The sequence below is a fragment of the Schizosaccharomyces japonicus genome (genome assembly GCF_000149845.2).
Source record: "Schizosaccharomyces japonicus yFS275 unplaced genomic scaffold supercont5.1, whole genome shotgun sequence".
In the NCBI taxonomy this organism is placed as follows: domain Eukaryota; kingdom Fungi; phylum Ascomycota; class Schizosaccharomycetes; order Schizosaccharomycetales; family Schizosaccharomycetaceae; genus Schizosaccharomyces; species Schizosaccharomyces japonicus.
In genome coordinates this window covers 2,171,434-2,185,362 of record NW_011627860.1, presented here as the reverse complement: position 1 = coordinate 2,185,362, position 13,929 = coordinate 2,171,434, and the positions used below count along the sequence as shown (strand labels likewise).

At 42.7% G+C, this 13,929-nt stretch overlaps 6 protein-coding genes across 6 annotated transcripts; 3 read left to right on the top strand and 3 right to left on the bottom strand.

Moving 5' to 3' along the window:
* Window positions 1-26: 26 nt before the first annotated feature.
* SJAG_01007 (nramp family manganese ion transporter) lies at window positions 27-2,137 on the top strand. The gene is made up of 2 exons (XM_002172240.2): window positions 27-89; window positions 128-2,137. Exon 2 carries the CDS (start codon window positions 289-291, stop codon window positions 1,849-1,851), a length of 1,563 nt encoding a protein of 520 aa, XP_002172276.1. The 5' UTR covers window positions 27-89; window positions 128-288; the 3' UTR covers window positions 1,852-2,137.
* On the bottom strand, window positions 2,019-5,948 carry SJAG_01008 (U2 snRNP-associated protein Sap155). The gene is made up of 2 exons (XM_002172241.2): window positions 5,850-5,948; window positions 2,019-5,793 (listed from the first exon to the last, which is right to left on the bottom strand). The coding sequence occupies exons 1-2, from the start codon at window positions 5,857-5,859 to the stop codon at window positions 2,222-2,224; spliced, it is 3,582 nt and encodes a 1,193-aa protein (XP_002172277.1). The 5' UTR covers window positions 5,860-5,948; the 3' UTR covers window positions 2,019-2,221.
* SJAG_01009 (PWWP domain-containing protein) lies at window positions 5,905-7,548 on the top strand. The gene has a single exon (XM_002172242.2). The coding sequence runs from the start codon at window positions 6,352-6,354 to the stop codon at window positions 7,297-7,299; it is 948 nt and encodes a 315-aa protein (XP_002172278.1). The 5' UTR covers window positions 5,905-6,351; the 3' UTR covers window positions 7,300-7,548.
* A 341-nt stretch (window positions 7,549-7,889) lies between these two features.
* Window positions 7,890-9,769, top strand: SJAG_01010 (DNA replication factor C complex subunit Rfc2). Its single transcript, XM_002172243.2, has 4 exons — window positions 7,890-8,236; window positions 8,318-8,476; window positions 8,575-8,691; window positions 8,754-9,769. Exons 1-4 carry the CDS (start codon window positions 8,160-8,162, stop codon window positions 9,421-9,423), a joined length of 1,023 nt encoding a protein of 340 aa, XP_002172279.1. The 5' UTR covers window positions 7,890-8,159; the 3' UTR covers window positions 9,424-9,769.
* Window positions 8,212-11,639, bottom strand: SJAG_01011 (GTPase activating protein). Its single transcript, XM_002172244.2, has 2 exons — window positions 8,401-11,639; window positions 8,212-8,329 (listed from the first exon to the last, which is right to left on the bottom strand). Exon 1 carries the CDS (start codon window positions 11,227-11,229, stop codon window positions 9,802-9,804), a length of 1,428 nt encoding a protein of 475 aa, XP_002172280.1. The 5' UTR covers window positions 11,230-11,639; the 3' UTR covers window positions 8,212-8,329; window positions 8,401-9,801.
* Window positions 11,576-13,818, bottom strand: SJAG_01012 (glycerol-3-phosphate dehydrogenase Gpd2). Its single transcript, XM_002172245.2, has one exon. The coding sequence runs from the start codon at window positions 13,669-13,671 to the stop codon at window positions 12,553-12,555; it is 1,119 nt and encodes a 372-aa protein (XP_002172281.1). The 5' UTR covers window positions 13,672-13,818; the 3' UTR covers window positions 11,576-12,552.
* Between the last annotated feature and the right edge of the window lie 111 nt (window positions 13,819-13,929).

The window sequence follows — 13,929 nt, the reverse complement described above, 5'->3', positions numbered from 1 at the left end:
TTCTGCCGTCTCCCAATACCATTCGCCGGTGTCGTAAAATCATTCTCAGTTGAATTTGCGAGTTTGCAAGTAGTTTTTTGACAAACAGCGTGAGTACTGCATTGCTTATTAGTCTAATCTGTACTAGTGAATTTCAGTCGCAATAAACTCTTTCAGGGGACTTTAATTTTACGAAATTGGAGGACATCCGTGGTATTAAGGGTCTTGTTATTATTAACGGCACGTAAATTCTGCTCTGTTTTCATTCTTGGTGTCGTTGGTTGCATTTTCTGTGTCTTCTATTAGTTTATGTCTTTCATCAACAAGAAAGACGAAGATTTAAGCCCAGAATCGCGGTCTACGGCCGTTGTTCGACGCATTGATCCGGTAGAATCATCCAGCAGCAATTCCGGAAGAGCAAGCAGTACAGCTTCCGAAGAAAAAAGTACACGAGAACGGATTTTACACTATTTCCATGCTGCAGGAAGTCAATTGAAGGAATACTGTCGGTTTGTAGGTCCCGGTTTTCTGATTGCTGTTGCCTATATTGATCCTGGTAATTATTCGACAGATATTGATGCAGGATCGAAGTTCCAATACAAGCTCTTATTTGTTATTCTTTTGTCGAACTTTCTTGCAGTTTATTTACAGTCACTATGTTGTCGTCTTGGCTCCGTTTCAGGCTACGACTTGGCTCGTAATTGTCGAGAGCATTTTCCGAAATACCTGTGCTGGACCTTCTACCTTCTAGCAGAAATTGCAATTATCGCGACTGACATGGCTGAGGTTATTGGTACAGCTTTTGCATTGAAAATTTTATTTAAGCTCCCTCTTCCTGGGGGTGTGGTTCTTACTATTCTCGATGTGTTGCTTACTTTGGTCGCATGGCGTCCTGATGGTCCAATGCTGGGCATTCGTTTATTTGAAATGGTTGTCGCTTTATTGGTGCTTACTGTAGCCATCTGTTTTGCTCTCGTGCTTGGTCGCGTAAACTTGGGCAGTGCTGGTCATTTGTTTAAAGGCTTTCTTCCCTCCACTACGGTGTTCTCGCGCAGTGGTCTTTACTCAGGCATTGGTATTTTGGGTGCAACCGTGATGCCTCATTCCCTTTATCTTGGTTCAGGTCTCGTTCAATCGAGATTGCGCGACTATGACATTAGACACAATATCGTTACGGCGGGCGACTTGAATGATCCAGACACCGAGTACAAACCAAGTTTTTCCGCCATCAATCACTCATTGACATTCTCCATTGTGGAAGTTGCTTCCTCTCTTTTTACTTTTGCACTGTTTACCAATTCAAGTATCTTAATTGTTGCTGGTGCCGTTCTGTATAATACACCGGAAGCAGACGCTTCGGATCTATTCACGATTTATGAATTGTTCTCTAAGTATGTGTCAAAATCCGTTGGCAAACTTTTCGCTGTCGCACTTCTTCTCTCTGGCATCAGTGCTGGTTACGTGTGTACCATTTCGGGACAAATGGTCAGTGAAGGCTACATTAACTGGACGTGTAAGCCTTGGATTCGTCGTACCGCAACTCGTCTAATTGCTATTATTCCATGTCTTGTTGTCACTTTAGGACTTGGCGAAAGTGGATTGAACAGAGTTCTGAATGCCAGTCAGGTTTGCTTATCAATCTTGCTTCCCTTCCTTACCTTTCCTCTAATTCTTTTCACTAGTTCACGAAAAGTGATGACGGTGCAAGAATCTGAATTTGTGTCTAACGGCGGCGAAAGCGAGTTGAAACAAATTACACATGATTATAGTTTGTCATGGACGACATCTGTCATCAGTTGGCTGGTTTGGTTATTCTTAGCAGCAATTAACATTCTTTTGATTGTCTGGCTGGCTCTTGGAATATCAAACTAAACAAAATCTCGTGAACGAGAGGGAAACTCGTTATTGTTCTTTTTATTATTTTATTATGTACCCTTAATGTTAATTGTTCTATCACATTGAACAGACACAAATTTTGGCTGTACACAAAATCAAAAATGAACAGGATAACCATTCCTGTTCCTCCACTTATCGTAGACTATAGACCGTACTTACTACATAAATATGAGTTTTAATTATAAACAGGAAAACAGATCCAATATTAAAAACATAACGGCAAACCTATAAGAAGAAGATATTTAATTTACATATGTGTAATTCATTAAAATGAAGATTAAGATGCAGGAATGGCTCCACGTCCTAACACCCAATTCAAAAAAGTCCTATAAAGAGCGCACACCTTTTAGAGACAGATAAACAAATCATTCCGTTCGTACGTGTTATGGTTATCACTGTTGACTTTGGGGTAATATGGAATCATTGCATCGGCGCTTTGAACATATGCTGAATTGTATGAAGTCCAAAATGCCCGTCTGACTTTTCGACTTGGATGAAACAAACCCTGCATCAAATAGGCCATAATAACCCCAACACCGACACAGTTCCGAATTCCGTCGACGCCTTCCCTAACTGCATTAATTACATGTGGTGACTCTTCCAAAATGTTAGGCCACAACAGGTTGAGCAAATGTAACATAGCGTCCTCAGCACCAAGACCAACACAGCCCAAGGCAAGATGCTTTACCACCGAAGCCGCAGTCTGTCGATGAACTGCATCTCTGTCAATAAGTGCATCAGCGAGCAGAGGCGTGACAGCGTACACATAGTCTCGGGCCTGGTCACCAATGTACTCAAACATGAAGGCTAGTGATTTCAGTACACCGTTCTGTACATTCATTTCAGGTGTACGATAATCTGCCATTAATGCCGGGACAACTGTAAATGGCATACAGGTTTCGGCGACAATAGCAATAGCAACGGTGGTACAAACACGATTTTGACGTTCCTGAACTTTAAGGTTGTTTAACAACGTTGCAAGTACATCCTGTGGGCCAATGGCTTTAGAAATATAACCGAACGTGTTAATAGCTGCTCGGCGGATACTTTTTTTGTGAGCTTTCAGCATATCAATGAGTTCAAAGCAAATACGCATCCATTCACGCGCGGACACGTATTCTGAACCTCGATCAGCAATTCTACCGACGAGGTCAATAATATTTTCCTGTACTTTTTCATGTCGATTACGGAGAATTGGGGTAAGACGAGGAAGTAAATCCTTGATGGGAGGTTGCATAGAAGACATACCAATAACAGACACAATTGCCTTCAAAGCTCCAAGAATAGAACCCAAAACTTCGGGATATTCTTCGCCCAAATACTCATACAGTACGACGCCGAGTTTACGCATTAGTGCCTCTTCTCCACAGGCTCGCAAGACAACGGCAATTTTTGAAACAAGATCAGCTGCCTGCTCTCTAACATTGGCTGATTTGTTGTTGAGACGCCATAAAATGGTGGACACAATTTGAGGAAGATAAGGCTTACAACGTGTGTTTAGTGCATTGATGATTGTACTGAACGAATTAAGAATGACGCGCTCTTCAACAGCTTGTTCTTGAAAAGCAAATAAAACACCGTCTAGTAACCGTTCTTCCATTCGTTCATCAATTTCATCAACACCTAAACTGCTGATTACTTTATCAACAGCCTCGGCAGTCATTTTACGGTACGGTTCGGATTCGTCCTTGAAATTATCCACAATGTGCTCAATAATTCTAAGGGCACCAACTTTTTGCGACAAAACGACTGTTGTTTCCACAACTTGTTTATAACTTCGCCGATCTGCAGCAAGTCTTCGAGACCAAAAACATTGGAAAAACTCCGGAAGAACTTCGTTCGAGAGATACTCAGGCGTGACACCATCTGTAGAAGCGCACTGCGAAACAACTTTTAGTACAATTTTTTTCATTTCCTCATCTGGCGAGCTAAACTCGCGCAAAACAATTTTCATGATCCGTCGAGTAAAATGACTGGCGTATTCGGGTTCCATTAAAGGTATAATGAATCCAGTAGCTTTTAAGAACGCGGCAAGACTTTTACCTCTATGGCGTTGAACGCCTCCCCATAACGGTTTCAGCACTGAATCAAATGCTTCAATACCGTAAGGGGTTGCAGCCTCAGCAAGAGCAGAGAGAGCAAGGGCCGTCATCGTACGAACTTTTGTTTGTTCATCCTCTAGTCCGTGTCCAATGCAGTCGACTAGATTTTTTAAATGTGGTAGTACAGAACATCCCATAAGAAGAGCAATCTGTTGAACGATCCGAACACCAGTATGCCTGGCTTGCCACGATTTTTTGCTGCGACAAACAGCTCGCAAGAACGGCAGTAAGGCAGGCACACCGAGAGCAGAAGCAACAACAGAAAAGGCTCTGGCTGTTGTGTTTCTTACATATTCATCGACATGGTCAATATCAGGCCGCATGGTTGCAATCATATGCGCCAAACCAGAGGCCTTAGCAAGATTGCTGATAATCTCTCGACCCTCAGCACGAGCGTAGTAATCCTCATCAATCAACAGTGGTTCAATGACAACCAAAATTTTGTGGGTGAAAGGGCGAACGAGATCATCAAGCTTGTAAAGAATCCGATCAATTACCTTAACCAACAGATGTCGCTCTTGGTCTTCAAGTGTCCTTTCCATTAACAGCGGTAAGATTTGATTAAATAAAGCTGCTGCGCCAAAATCGCGAGCTTGATCTGTAAGCTGTCTCAACGCGCTTTTACGCATCGGAGGTGAACCATTTTTTACTTTCAATAGTAAACGCAAGATTTTGCGTTCCTTAAGTTCGGCCAAGCTCAACTTGGCCTCATCTTTTGTCTCCAGAATTTTGCCAAAATATTTCACATCCTCTTGCTTAAAAAACATAAGATCGCCAACGCCTGGAATCTCAGTCGGTAAGTAAGTGGGAGCTGCTACTTTTTGAGTATCTGTTTCTGCTCCAGGAATTTGGTACCCTAATGGGACTTCTTCTTCCTGTTTTTGCGGAACATAACCCTCAGGAGGTTCCAATATTACATACCCTTCAGTAGGTAAAATGGAGTTCAATTCCTCATCGGAAAGATAACGATCCCTGGGATCTTTTAGCTGCTTGTCCGCGATGGGAGTTGTTGGAATGCCCTTTTCAACGACTACCTCAGCAACGGTAGTAATCTGCTTCGGTTGGTCCCAGCGAGAGCGACGTAAAGGGGCAGTCGTTTTGCCCGAAGTAGTCACTGTTTCGGTTGCTAATGGATGGGCAGCTTGTTCTTCTGTTTTTACTGGTGCCGGTTGATCCCAACGAGAACGTTTCGTTCTGACGGGCTCTGTGCCTTTTTCAGTGGTGCGTTTTTTTGTAGGTTCAGCGCCTGGCTGTTCTTCTAACGTACCCTCTTTCCTTCTTCGCTCAATTTCCATGTACACACGCCGTTCTTCGCGCTCAATTTCAGCTTCCCGCATAACATCAGCATAGCTTCGAGCGTTGGGATTCGTTTCCGCACCAAATGCGTCGACACGAGTTGGGGTTAGTTGTCTTTGCAATCGCTGCTTTTGATAATCAGTCTCACGGTTTTGAATTTGCTTGTTCAACTGACGTCCTTTCAAAGGATCGTAACCTTCATCGGCAAATTCGTTGACAAGCGCTTTCGGGGCTTCATATTGGCGAACTAACGAATGTACTTCGTCTGTAGCGTCCATATCATTTGCATCGTCAGAATGTTCCGGCTCATTAACGTCAATAGATGTGTTATAATTCTCCATTGATTTATTGGAGTCATAAATGTGAGTATCATACTGAATTTTTTCGGTTTTTGGCTCTCCTGGAGCAAACCCGTCTGTGCTCCATGGCGTGGAAACTGGATTTTCCTCAGTTTCGTTTTTTTCCAAACGCCGTTTAAAATGACTCCGTTCTGCTCTCAAAGCAGATAGTTCATCGTCTTCTACAAAATCAACGTTAGAATACTTCATAAATCAATAAAACAACAGCAATTCTTACCAATTGGCATTTTTGTGGGTGTTGGTGGATGCTAGCGTCGCTAGTGTGGTGAAAGCTTAATTAACCCAGCATAGAGAAAGATCGACTAGGGCAAATTTAGAGAGAATTCAAAAGTAAAGAATTGAATTCTGTTAGTTTTAAAGAACGTTCCAATATCGGGTTGTTGCGTTGTGCTTATTTAGCTGTTTTTTATTATTCAAGTTAAGGCTGGAATCCCTTCTCGATTTTGTTTAGAATTAAACGATGAGGTATTAACTATACAGAAGAACAAACGACACTTTTGCTACAAAAGGCGTTTGTTCATACTCAAAACACCGTCTATCACCATTTAAAATACAGTATATCGCATTATTACACTCTAACGAAGCAATGCGTGCTACAACGTAGCGACGTCTCTGCTATACCCATAATTCAGCAAACACGATTTGTAGCAATAGTGACCGGCACGGTCACCTTGTGTTTCCCGTCTTTAACTCTCCTGTTCTGTTTATAAACCACACAAATGAACAAGAGTACGCGTTCAGTGTCGAAGCGCACTTCATCTCAACAAAAGAAAACGAAAGCTGCTCCAGCTGCATCAAAACCATCAACAAAATCGTCGATTAAAAGAAAATCCTCACGGGAAACGCTCTATTCTAAAAGATCGGGCAAACTTTTATACGAGCCTTCAACAGAGTTTCAAACAAGGTATAGAATAGGTGACTATGTACTTGGACGTGTTTATGGATATCCTTGGTGGGTCGCACGAATTGTGACATACAGAAGCATGCCCGATAGGGCTCAAAGATCGCTTCGTGTGTCGAAAAAAAGGAGGGGCTATTATCTCGAATTCCTTCCCTCAAAAGAAAATGCATTTTTGGATCTGGAGAACTTGAGACCGTTAACATTGGCTGAATGCCGCAATATTCTTGACAACAAATTTCTTGTATCACAAAAAAAAACATTAACAAAAGTGCTACATGAATTGGAAACAACGCCGCCCATAGCTGAGGATGAGCTGAGCGACATTGATGTTGAACTACTTACAGAAGTTCCCAAGTCGTACTTGGAGATTGAAGAGCGATACCCTGTGGAAAAGATCACATATCCGTCATTTTCATACGAGGAACAGCTTAAGCAGCCCATTAGTACAATAGACCAATACGCTGCAGTTGCTTATTCCCGCGAAAAAACAATTCTTTTCTATAAAATACAACTACAGAAGTTACTTCTCAGACCTGCACATCGGCCAACCGAAGAAGAGATCCATACGGTTGACAAGGTACTTTCACAACTGGAACAGTTTCGTGGTTTAGTTCCTGAATTCGTTCAATCCACCCAGCTTGGACGACTTCTTGAGCAGCTAGTCTTGCTTGTAGATGTTCCTCTCGACGCAGAATTGCGTATTGTGGAGAGAATAAAAAAGCTAAAGGATGATCTTTGTGATGCCTCCATAAAAAAGGAGATTTAGTTTGTACGTTTTTTTTTCTTTTTCCTTTTCGTTGGTTTTGGTTTTCTATGTAACCTTACGGATATTTTTATGAAATACAATGTTATTAATTGAATTAAGTCTATGGGAGAACATTGCTAATGGGAAGATTATGATGTTTTGAATGGGTGCCACTATTACTTAAGGAATCGTCTTGTGAATTCAATTCCTTAAAAATGAGTAGCAATAGGTGAGTAGTAGTGAAGTAGGCACTTTCGCAAGAATCCATAAAAAAGAGTAATTAATGCGTTCATCTTTGACTAAAAGCTAGTATTCTAAAAATTAATCTCGCTCGTTAAAAACTAACATACTGAAGAAAATAACATCTAACTCAATCTCCACGTTTCTCAACGAAACAGCCAAACTCTTTCATACAACCGATTCTCACTTATTTTATTTAATTGTCAAAGGTAAGTCCCATTCCTTCCACATGAAAACAAAATATCGACTATGTAGGAATACTATGTATTTTTTTAATGAAATTAAACGATTGAACACACAACAAATGCTGAAATTAACATGCTTTTAAACTTTCTCGCTTAAAACTACATGCTCGCTTCGACCTTTTATTTGTTAATTTGTCGGCAGAACAAACAGCAGCAATTGCAGACGAAAACAGAACAAAAATTCTGTTTTTGCTACATAAGCGTATAATACCAACAAAATACACTTCTATTTTCTACGAAAATTCCATTTAAATCTGTCCTCTTCCCACTTTTGCTGCCCATCCTTCCTCCTGCACACATTACAATACACTGTGACTCGTTAAATGGCCTCTACGTTGGTTTGTTCTGTAAGTTGAACCAGGTTTTCCTTGGTACGTTTTCAGTACTCCCTCAACGATGTCGTTCTTTGCTCCCCAAAGTGCTAAAGTGCAGGCTCACCTAACTAAGAAGGCCGTACCATGGGTCGAACACTAGTATGTAACAGCAGCATTGAATTGCAATGTTATTAGTAACATAGAAACACCACAGTGCTAACAAACATGTTAAATATGTAGTCGTCCAAAGTCCTTAGATGAGGTCAGCTCGCAGGACATGACGATTCAAGTTTTAAAAAAAACAATGATGTCGAATAACTTACCTCATATGCTGTTCTACGGCTCTCCTGGTACTGGAAAAACATCTACCATTCTAGCTCTAGCCCGCGAATTATTCGGGTACGTCTTACTTGTCTTCTGTTTGTTACACAGTTTAAGAAGACACCTTCCATGACTGCCCTTGTTCTTGAATAATGCTAACTTTAAACGTTCAAAAGTCCACAATTGGTCAAGTCCCGTGTCCTTGAACTCAACGCTTCAGACGAACGTGGTATTTCCATCATCCGTGAAAAAGTCAAGAATTTTGCACGTATCGCTGTAAACAATACTGTAAAGTAAGTTAGTTTATTTTCTATACAAGGTGGTCCTTGCATCCGATGCTAACATATATTGCAAGTGGTTATCCCTGTCCTCCTTTTAAAATCGTCATCCTAGATGAAGCAGACTCTATGACACAGGATGCTCAAGCAGCACTTCGTCGCACAATGGAAGCAACAGCGAGAATTACACGCTTTTGTTTAGTGTGCAACTATGTTACTCGTATCATTGACCCTCTGGCTAGTCGTTGCAGCAAGTATCGCTTTAAGCCTCTAGATGCTCAAGACATCGCAAAACGTCTTGAGTTTATCGCTGCCGACCAAACTGTTGCTTTAGAACCAGGAGTCATTGACGCTCTAGTGTCCGTTTCCGGAGGAGATATGCGAAAAGCAATTACGTTTCTGCAGAGTGCTGCTACCCTGCATCAAGGAACACCAGTTACTGTAAACACAGTTATTGAAATCTCAGGGCGCATTCCCGATGATGTTATACAAGAGCTTTTGGATGTCAGCAAAAGCAAAGACATCAGCAAAATCGAGAGTGTTGCCGAGACCGTAACTGCAAATGGCTTCTCGACGGGTCTCCTTCTCTCGCAACTTCATGACAAAGTAATGGCTGATGAAAGCATACCCAGTAACAGTAAACACAAAATCCTCTTAAAAATGTCCGAAGTCGACAAATGCCTGACCGACGGTGCCGACGAATACCTTCAACTGCTCGACATGCTGGTAGCTATTTCACGTTTGTAGAGCAACTTTGAATCCCTTTCTCAATTCATGTTCCTTATGCGTGCTAGACGATGAAAGAGCGGACGACAGATTTCCTTAATGCTTCTTGCACGCCATTACCAAGGAGTCAGGCAACTGTACACTGGTTTAGGTAAACATTATTTTAAACTATGTCCGTCAACTATGTGCTAAGTATTACATTCGGTGGTGGTAGAGTGTTTGCAAGATGAGCATTACAAACTCTTTTTAAAGAACAGGTGATAGGTAAGGTGACTGTATAGGGTAAAATAAGGTGCTCAAATTCCATAGGGAAATCTGAGATGAAATGGTTGTAAGTTTGGGAATCATCTTTAGGTGTGTTTGAAGGGAGGGCAAGAGATAAGTATTAAGAACGCCCTGTTAAATAGTAGGCACAACGTAGCTTTTAGCGGCCGCAAGGAACTTTTCAACATCATCAAGTTGCCATGAGTTTGTCAAAACGCTTAGAGCTGAGTGTGTATCCAAAACGTAAAGACGCGATTGCAAGTGATTCATGGCGGCAAGCAGGACCTGGATGAAGAAACAATCACCCTCAAACAGGTAACAGTCCATAAAGCGTGAAGCAATTTCATGAGATACCATGGGCACGAAAAATGATCGCAGGATCGGGTGCACATACTCTCGCACATCTATATCCAGCTTCGTGTGTAAGTGAAGCATGAGCTGAGGTATTTCACGGCGGAACACATGTAAAAACGTTTGACAAAACACATCCAACATTGTGGAATCACTTGCTCCAAATACAGATTGCTGCAACGGCTTGTCAAGCAAGTTTGCCAAAGAATTGAACGTGAACGATTGATTCATGTTTAGCAAAAAGAGAGCTGCTACATAGGAAGTTCCAGGGACGTAACTCGTATCAAAGCGGTAGTAAGAGTACGACTGCAAAACGTTCAACAGATCCTGATGGAGCGGACATGTTCTTTGAAACAACTTCAGCTCCGGCATCGTAGCCACAATGTCTACTTCAAAGGCACTCTCATCGTCGCGAAATTGATTTACGGAATAAACCCGTTGCTCTTCATCGGCGGCCAGTCTGTGTCGAGCATTCTCACAAGCTTTGGAAAACGATTCCAGCCCGAGTTGGAGCTCATTCCCAATGGCTCGCTGCCAAGCACGTCCTCGAACACGAGCAGGAATACCTTCCCACCAAACGTCCTTCACTTTGGATGAGGTGAGCGACTCAGGCCAGTGACGAAGTATTTTTTGTTCCCATAATACCACTAGTTGTTTGTAACGTGCCTTTTGTTTTTCAGCCACTCTTTGGGCATCATGCCTCCGCTGCCGTTCTAGACGCTCGGCTGCTTTGCGAATTTGTTCAAATTCCTGCATGTGTCGACGCTCCTCTTCCTTGCTTTTCGGAGGCAGCCAAGATGGACGACCAACGCTTAGAACGGATTGTTTTTCTTTGCTGAGAGGAAGCGGGTCTACCAAATCGTCCATCCGCCGATGCATGTCTGGTGACAAAGGTGAAGAAAGACTAAGACGATTCAACTGAATGCTCAGGTCTCGATCCTGGGGAGCCAGTTGCTGTAAATCTTTCTCTGCCGGTTTCCGGCTGAGATCCATGTCGAGCGGAACGTTGCACAAGACCAAATCATCGAGCAAGACAAAATCGTCAACGTTAATGTGCTCATGCGAACCCACTCTAGATGAATGTCTTTTTGAGTGGAGGGACTTGTTGTCGACACTGTCAACACTCTTTGATCTCAATTTGCTTGTAGACTTGTCTGTAAGCAGCAATTCATCTGCCGTAAGCGTGGAGTTCACAGAAAGTGATGAGTTCATATCAACAATACACAAGTTGAGTCCAAAAGAAAAGAAATAAATGCCCCTAATAAGTTAAAAACGGGTAATTCGTAAATGGCAAAAGCAAAGTCACAAGGAAAACAATGAACCAGATAATTAAGCACGAGACAACAGTCCTATACACATAAACAGAAAGAAATAAAAGGGACAGCTGCCCGTGGTCCTGTGGAATGGCAAGTTAGGACGATTCTAGCTATAAATGCTCCAAAAAAACAGGAAAATTCTGGCCTGGAATTGCAGCAAGAACAAACGAGACAACAGAATTCAGTGACTCAGGTCAAAAATTCAACAAATTATTCGTGAAAGGAGGAACAGAAAGACGGAACATGGAACCTGCTGAGGCTGGCACAGAGTTGGTTCCGCAGCAAGGGAAACGCGACCAAAAGAATTAAGGTTACCGGCAAACGTTAAGATTCGTTAGTGCGGTTTACGCGTTGTGCACAAGCTCTCACTATTCAAACACTATGTACCCTAACGTATTTGATGCTCTACGCCTTAATTGGGTGTACAGTACAAAAAGAACTAGCAGAAAGGGGAGGAAGCAAGCAGTACAAGGCACACACACAAACACACACGCAGACACTTTCTACATAATTCACTAGCAGCGTTAGCAAATATAAAGGCATAAAGAGGCGTTTGCGACTTTTTAAAGTGCACTATTCCACAGAAACAGGTGTTGTGGCGCTGTAGACGACCACATGCTTGCTTAGTGTCGCCTTCTTTACCAAAGCGATTCGTTAGATTGAATAGGCAATATAGCGTGTGTTGGAAGCGATACACTGACGACAGTCAACCGCGTAAACGGAATACGAAACAGCAACAGACGACAAAAAGCGAATACGATACAAGCAGTTAATACATTACCGTAAAAAGACATATACACTTTGCAACATGTGCAATCATCTAGTTGTGTAAGAGCTGTCCGTAGCTTAGCTATATAAATATTAGGCGTTTGGTAAGCCTTGTCGAGATGCGGCGCCGGCCACTAGACAGAAGTAGGGGGAGGGGAAATGGTCCTGCCTAGTCCATCCGAAGCTTCGTTAGTTCCAGCAATGCTTTCTGTTTGAAAAGATGGGGTAAATGTAGAACTAATCCAAGAACACCAAAACTGAACATGCGACATATTGAACGGTTATTCCGAAATGTGATCAAAAAGAGCGTGATGACCTAGCCCTGAGCAACAACGTGTATAGTCAGTCAGTCAGCAGCCAAGAAAAATGAAAGAACATAACAAAGGGAAATCTAAGAGCTTTCGTACAACGGAGACACACATCGCCAACACATGCAACTGCGAATTCTAGCTTAAATGACGTTGATCAAATCCTCAGGGGGCATGCCCTCATACACAATGCGATAGATAGCAGTGAACAGAGGGAACTCGTGCACACGGTTGTGATGTCTCAAGAAAGCGTGAACCTCCTTGGCCGTTGCAGCACCTTGCAACTTTTGACCGTTAAGCAACTCCTTCTCAAGCACGTGCATGGGCTTGCGGGTCTGCACAAAAGCGACCGCACAATGGTGATTACGGCCACCCAAGCATGAGGTGATAAGGTCGGCCACACCACAGGATTGCTCAACCATGGTAAGACGATCACAGTTAAAGAACACATGGCCAAAGTTCTGCATCTCCATAAGACCAATGCGCATGACAGCCGACTTGGTGTTGTCACCCAAGCCCAAACCATCAACGATACCAGCGCCCACGGCAACAATGTTCTTCAGGGCACCACCTAAAGCGACACCGGCAACATCCTTCACCATTTGCACACGGAAGTAAGGACGGTAGAAAAGAGCGCTAATTACCTCAGGGGTGAAGCGAGGGTTCACAGTGTCATCGGGGTCGTAACCAATGGTCGTTTCACAGAACTTCTCTCTTGCGACCTCATTGGCGATATTGGCACCAGACAGTACACCACAGTACATACCAGTATGCTTTTGGATCACATCTGAGAACAGAGAGACACTCTCCTCTTGCACGGAAACACCCTTAATACACGAAATAGCAACAGAGCCACTCTTCACGCTGCCATTGATTTGGTGGCAGATACGCTCAACAAATTGGTGAGGAACGACCCAGACAAGAATGTCGCTGCGAGAACTGACATCACGGACATCGGGATTGGCGTATACATTCGAAGGACACCGAACACCACGCAAGTACTTCACATTCTCGTGCGTAGAGTTAAAAATCTCGGTCAACTTCCGTTGCTCGCCTTGGTAAGGCACAGTCTCCTCGTACATCCACATGTGAACTTGAGTGTCAAAGATCTCAGGGTGTTCACGAGCATTCTCACCGCAAATCTTTGCAATGGCAGTGCCCCAGTTTCCGGAACCCATGACACCGATGCGAATAGGCTTACCAGCAGCCTTACCCAGCGTACTCGTCAATGCGTTCAATTTCGAAAAAGCCTTAGATGCCATAATAAAACAAAACCAGAAAAATGATTAACAAATGGTTACAAAAATAATGTCGAAGTCTAAACCCAAACTTCAAATAATCAAAAAGATAGTTGTGTATAAAAGATAGCGGTCCGCCGAAAGTCGGTTTTGGCGAAGGGCACGTTAGGGTGCGAGAGCCAGCTATTTGTATCATTTATGCGGTAGCTTAATTCCGACGTTGATGTCATATCTCAAAACGTTGAGATTATACAGAAGAATACATACATACGAAACGATAGT

Bases quoted from the DNA above. Each gene is read 5' to 3' on its own strand.
- SJAG_01011 (XM_002172244.2), bottom strand. From the start codon at position 11,229: ATGAACTCATCACTTTCTGTGAACTCCACGCTTACGGCAGATGAATTG.
- SJAG_01009 (XM_002172242.2), top strand. From the start codon at position 6,352: ATGAACAAGAGTACGCGTTCAGTGTCGAAGCGCACTTCATCTCAACAA.
- SJAG_01012 (XM_002172245.2), bottom strand. From the start codon at position 13,671: ATGGCATCTAAGGCTTTTTCGAAATTGAACGCATTGACGAGTACGCTG.
- SJAG_01007 (XM_002172240.2), top strand. From the start codon at position 289: ATGTCTTTCATCAACAAGAAAGACGAAGATTTAAGCCCAGAATCGCGG.
- SJAG_01010 (XM_002172243.2), top strand. From the start codon at position 8,160: ATGTCGTTCTTTGCTCCCCAAAGTGCTAAAGTGCAGGCTCACCTAACT. The intron at 8,237-8,317 runs GTATGTAACAGC...TTAAATATGTAG, and splicing joins GTACCATGGGTCGAACACTA to TCGTCCAAAGTCCTTAGATG. The intron at 8,692-8,753 runs GTAAGTTAGTTT...ATATATTGCAAG, and splicing joins GCTGTAAACAATACTGTAAA to TGGTTATCCCTGTCCTCCTT.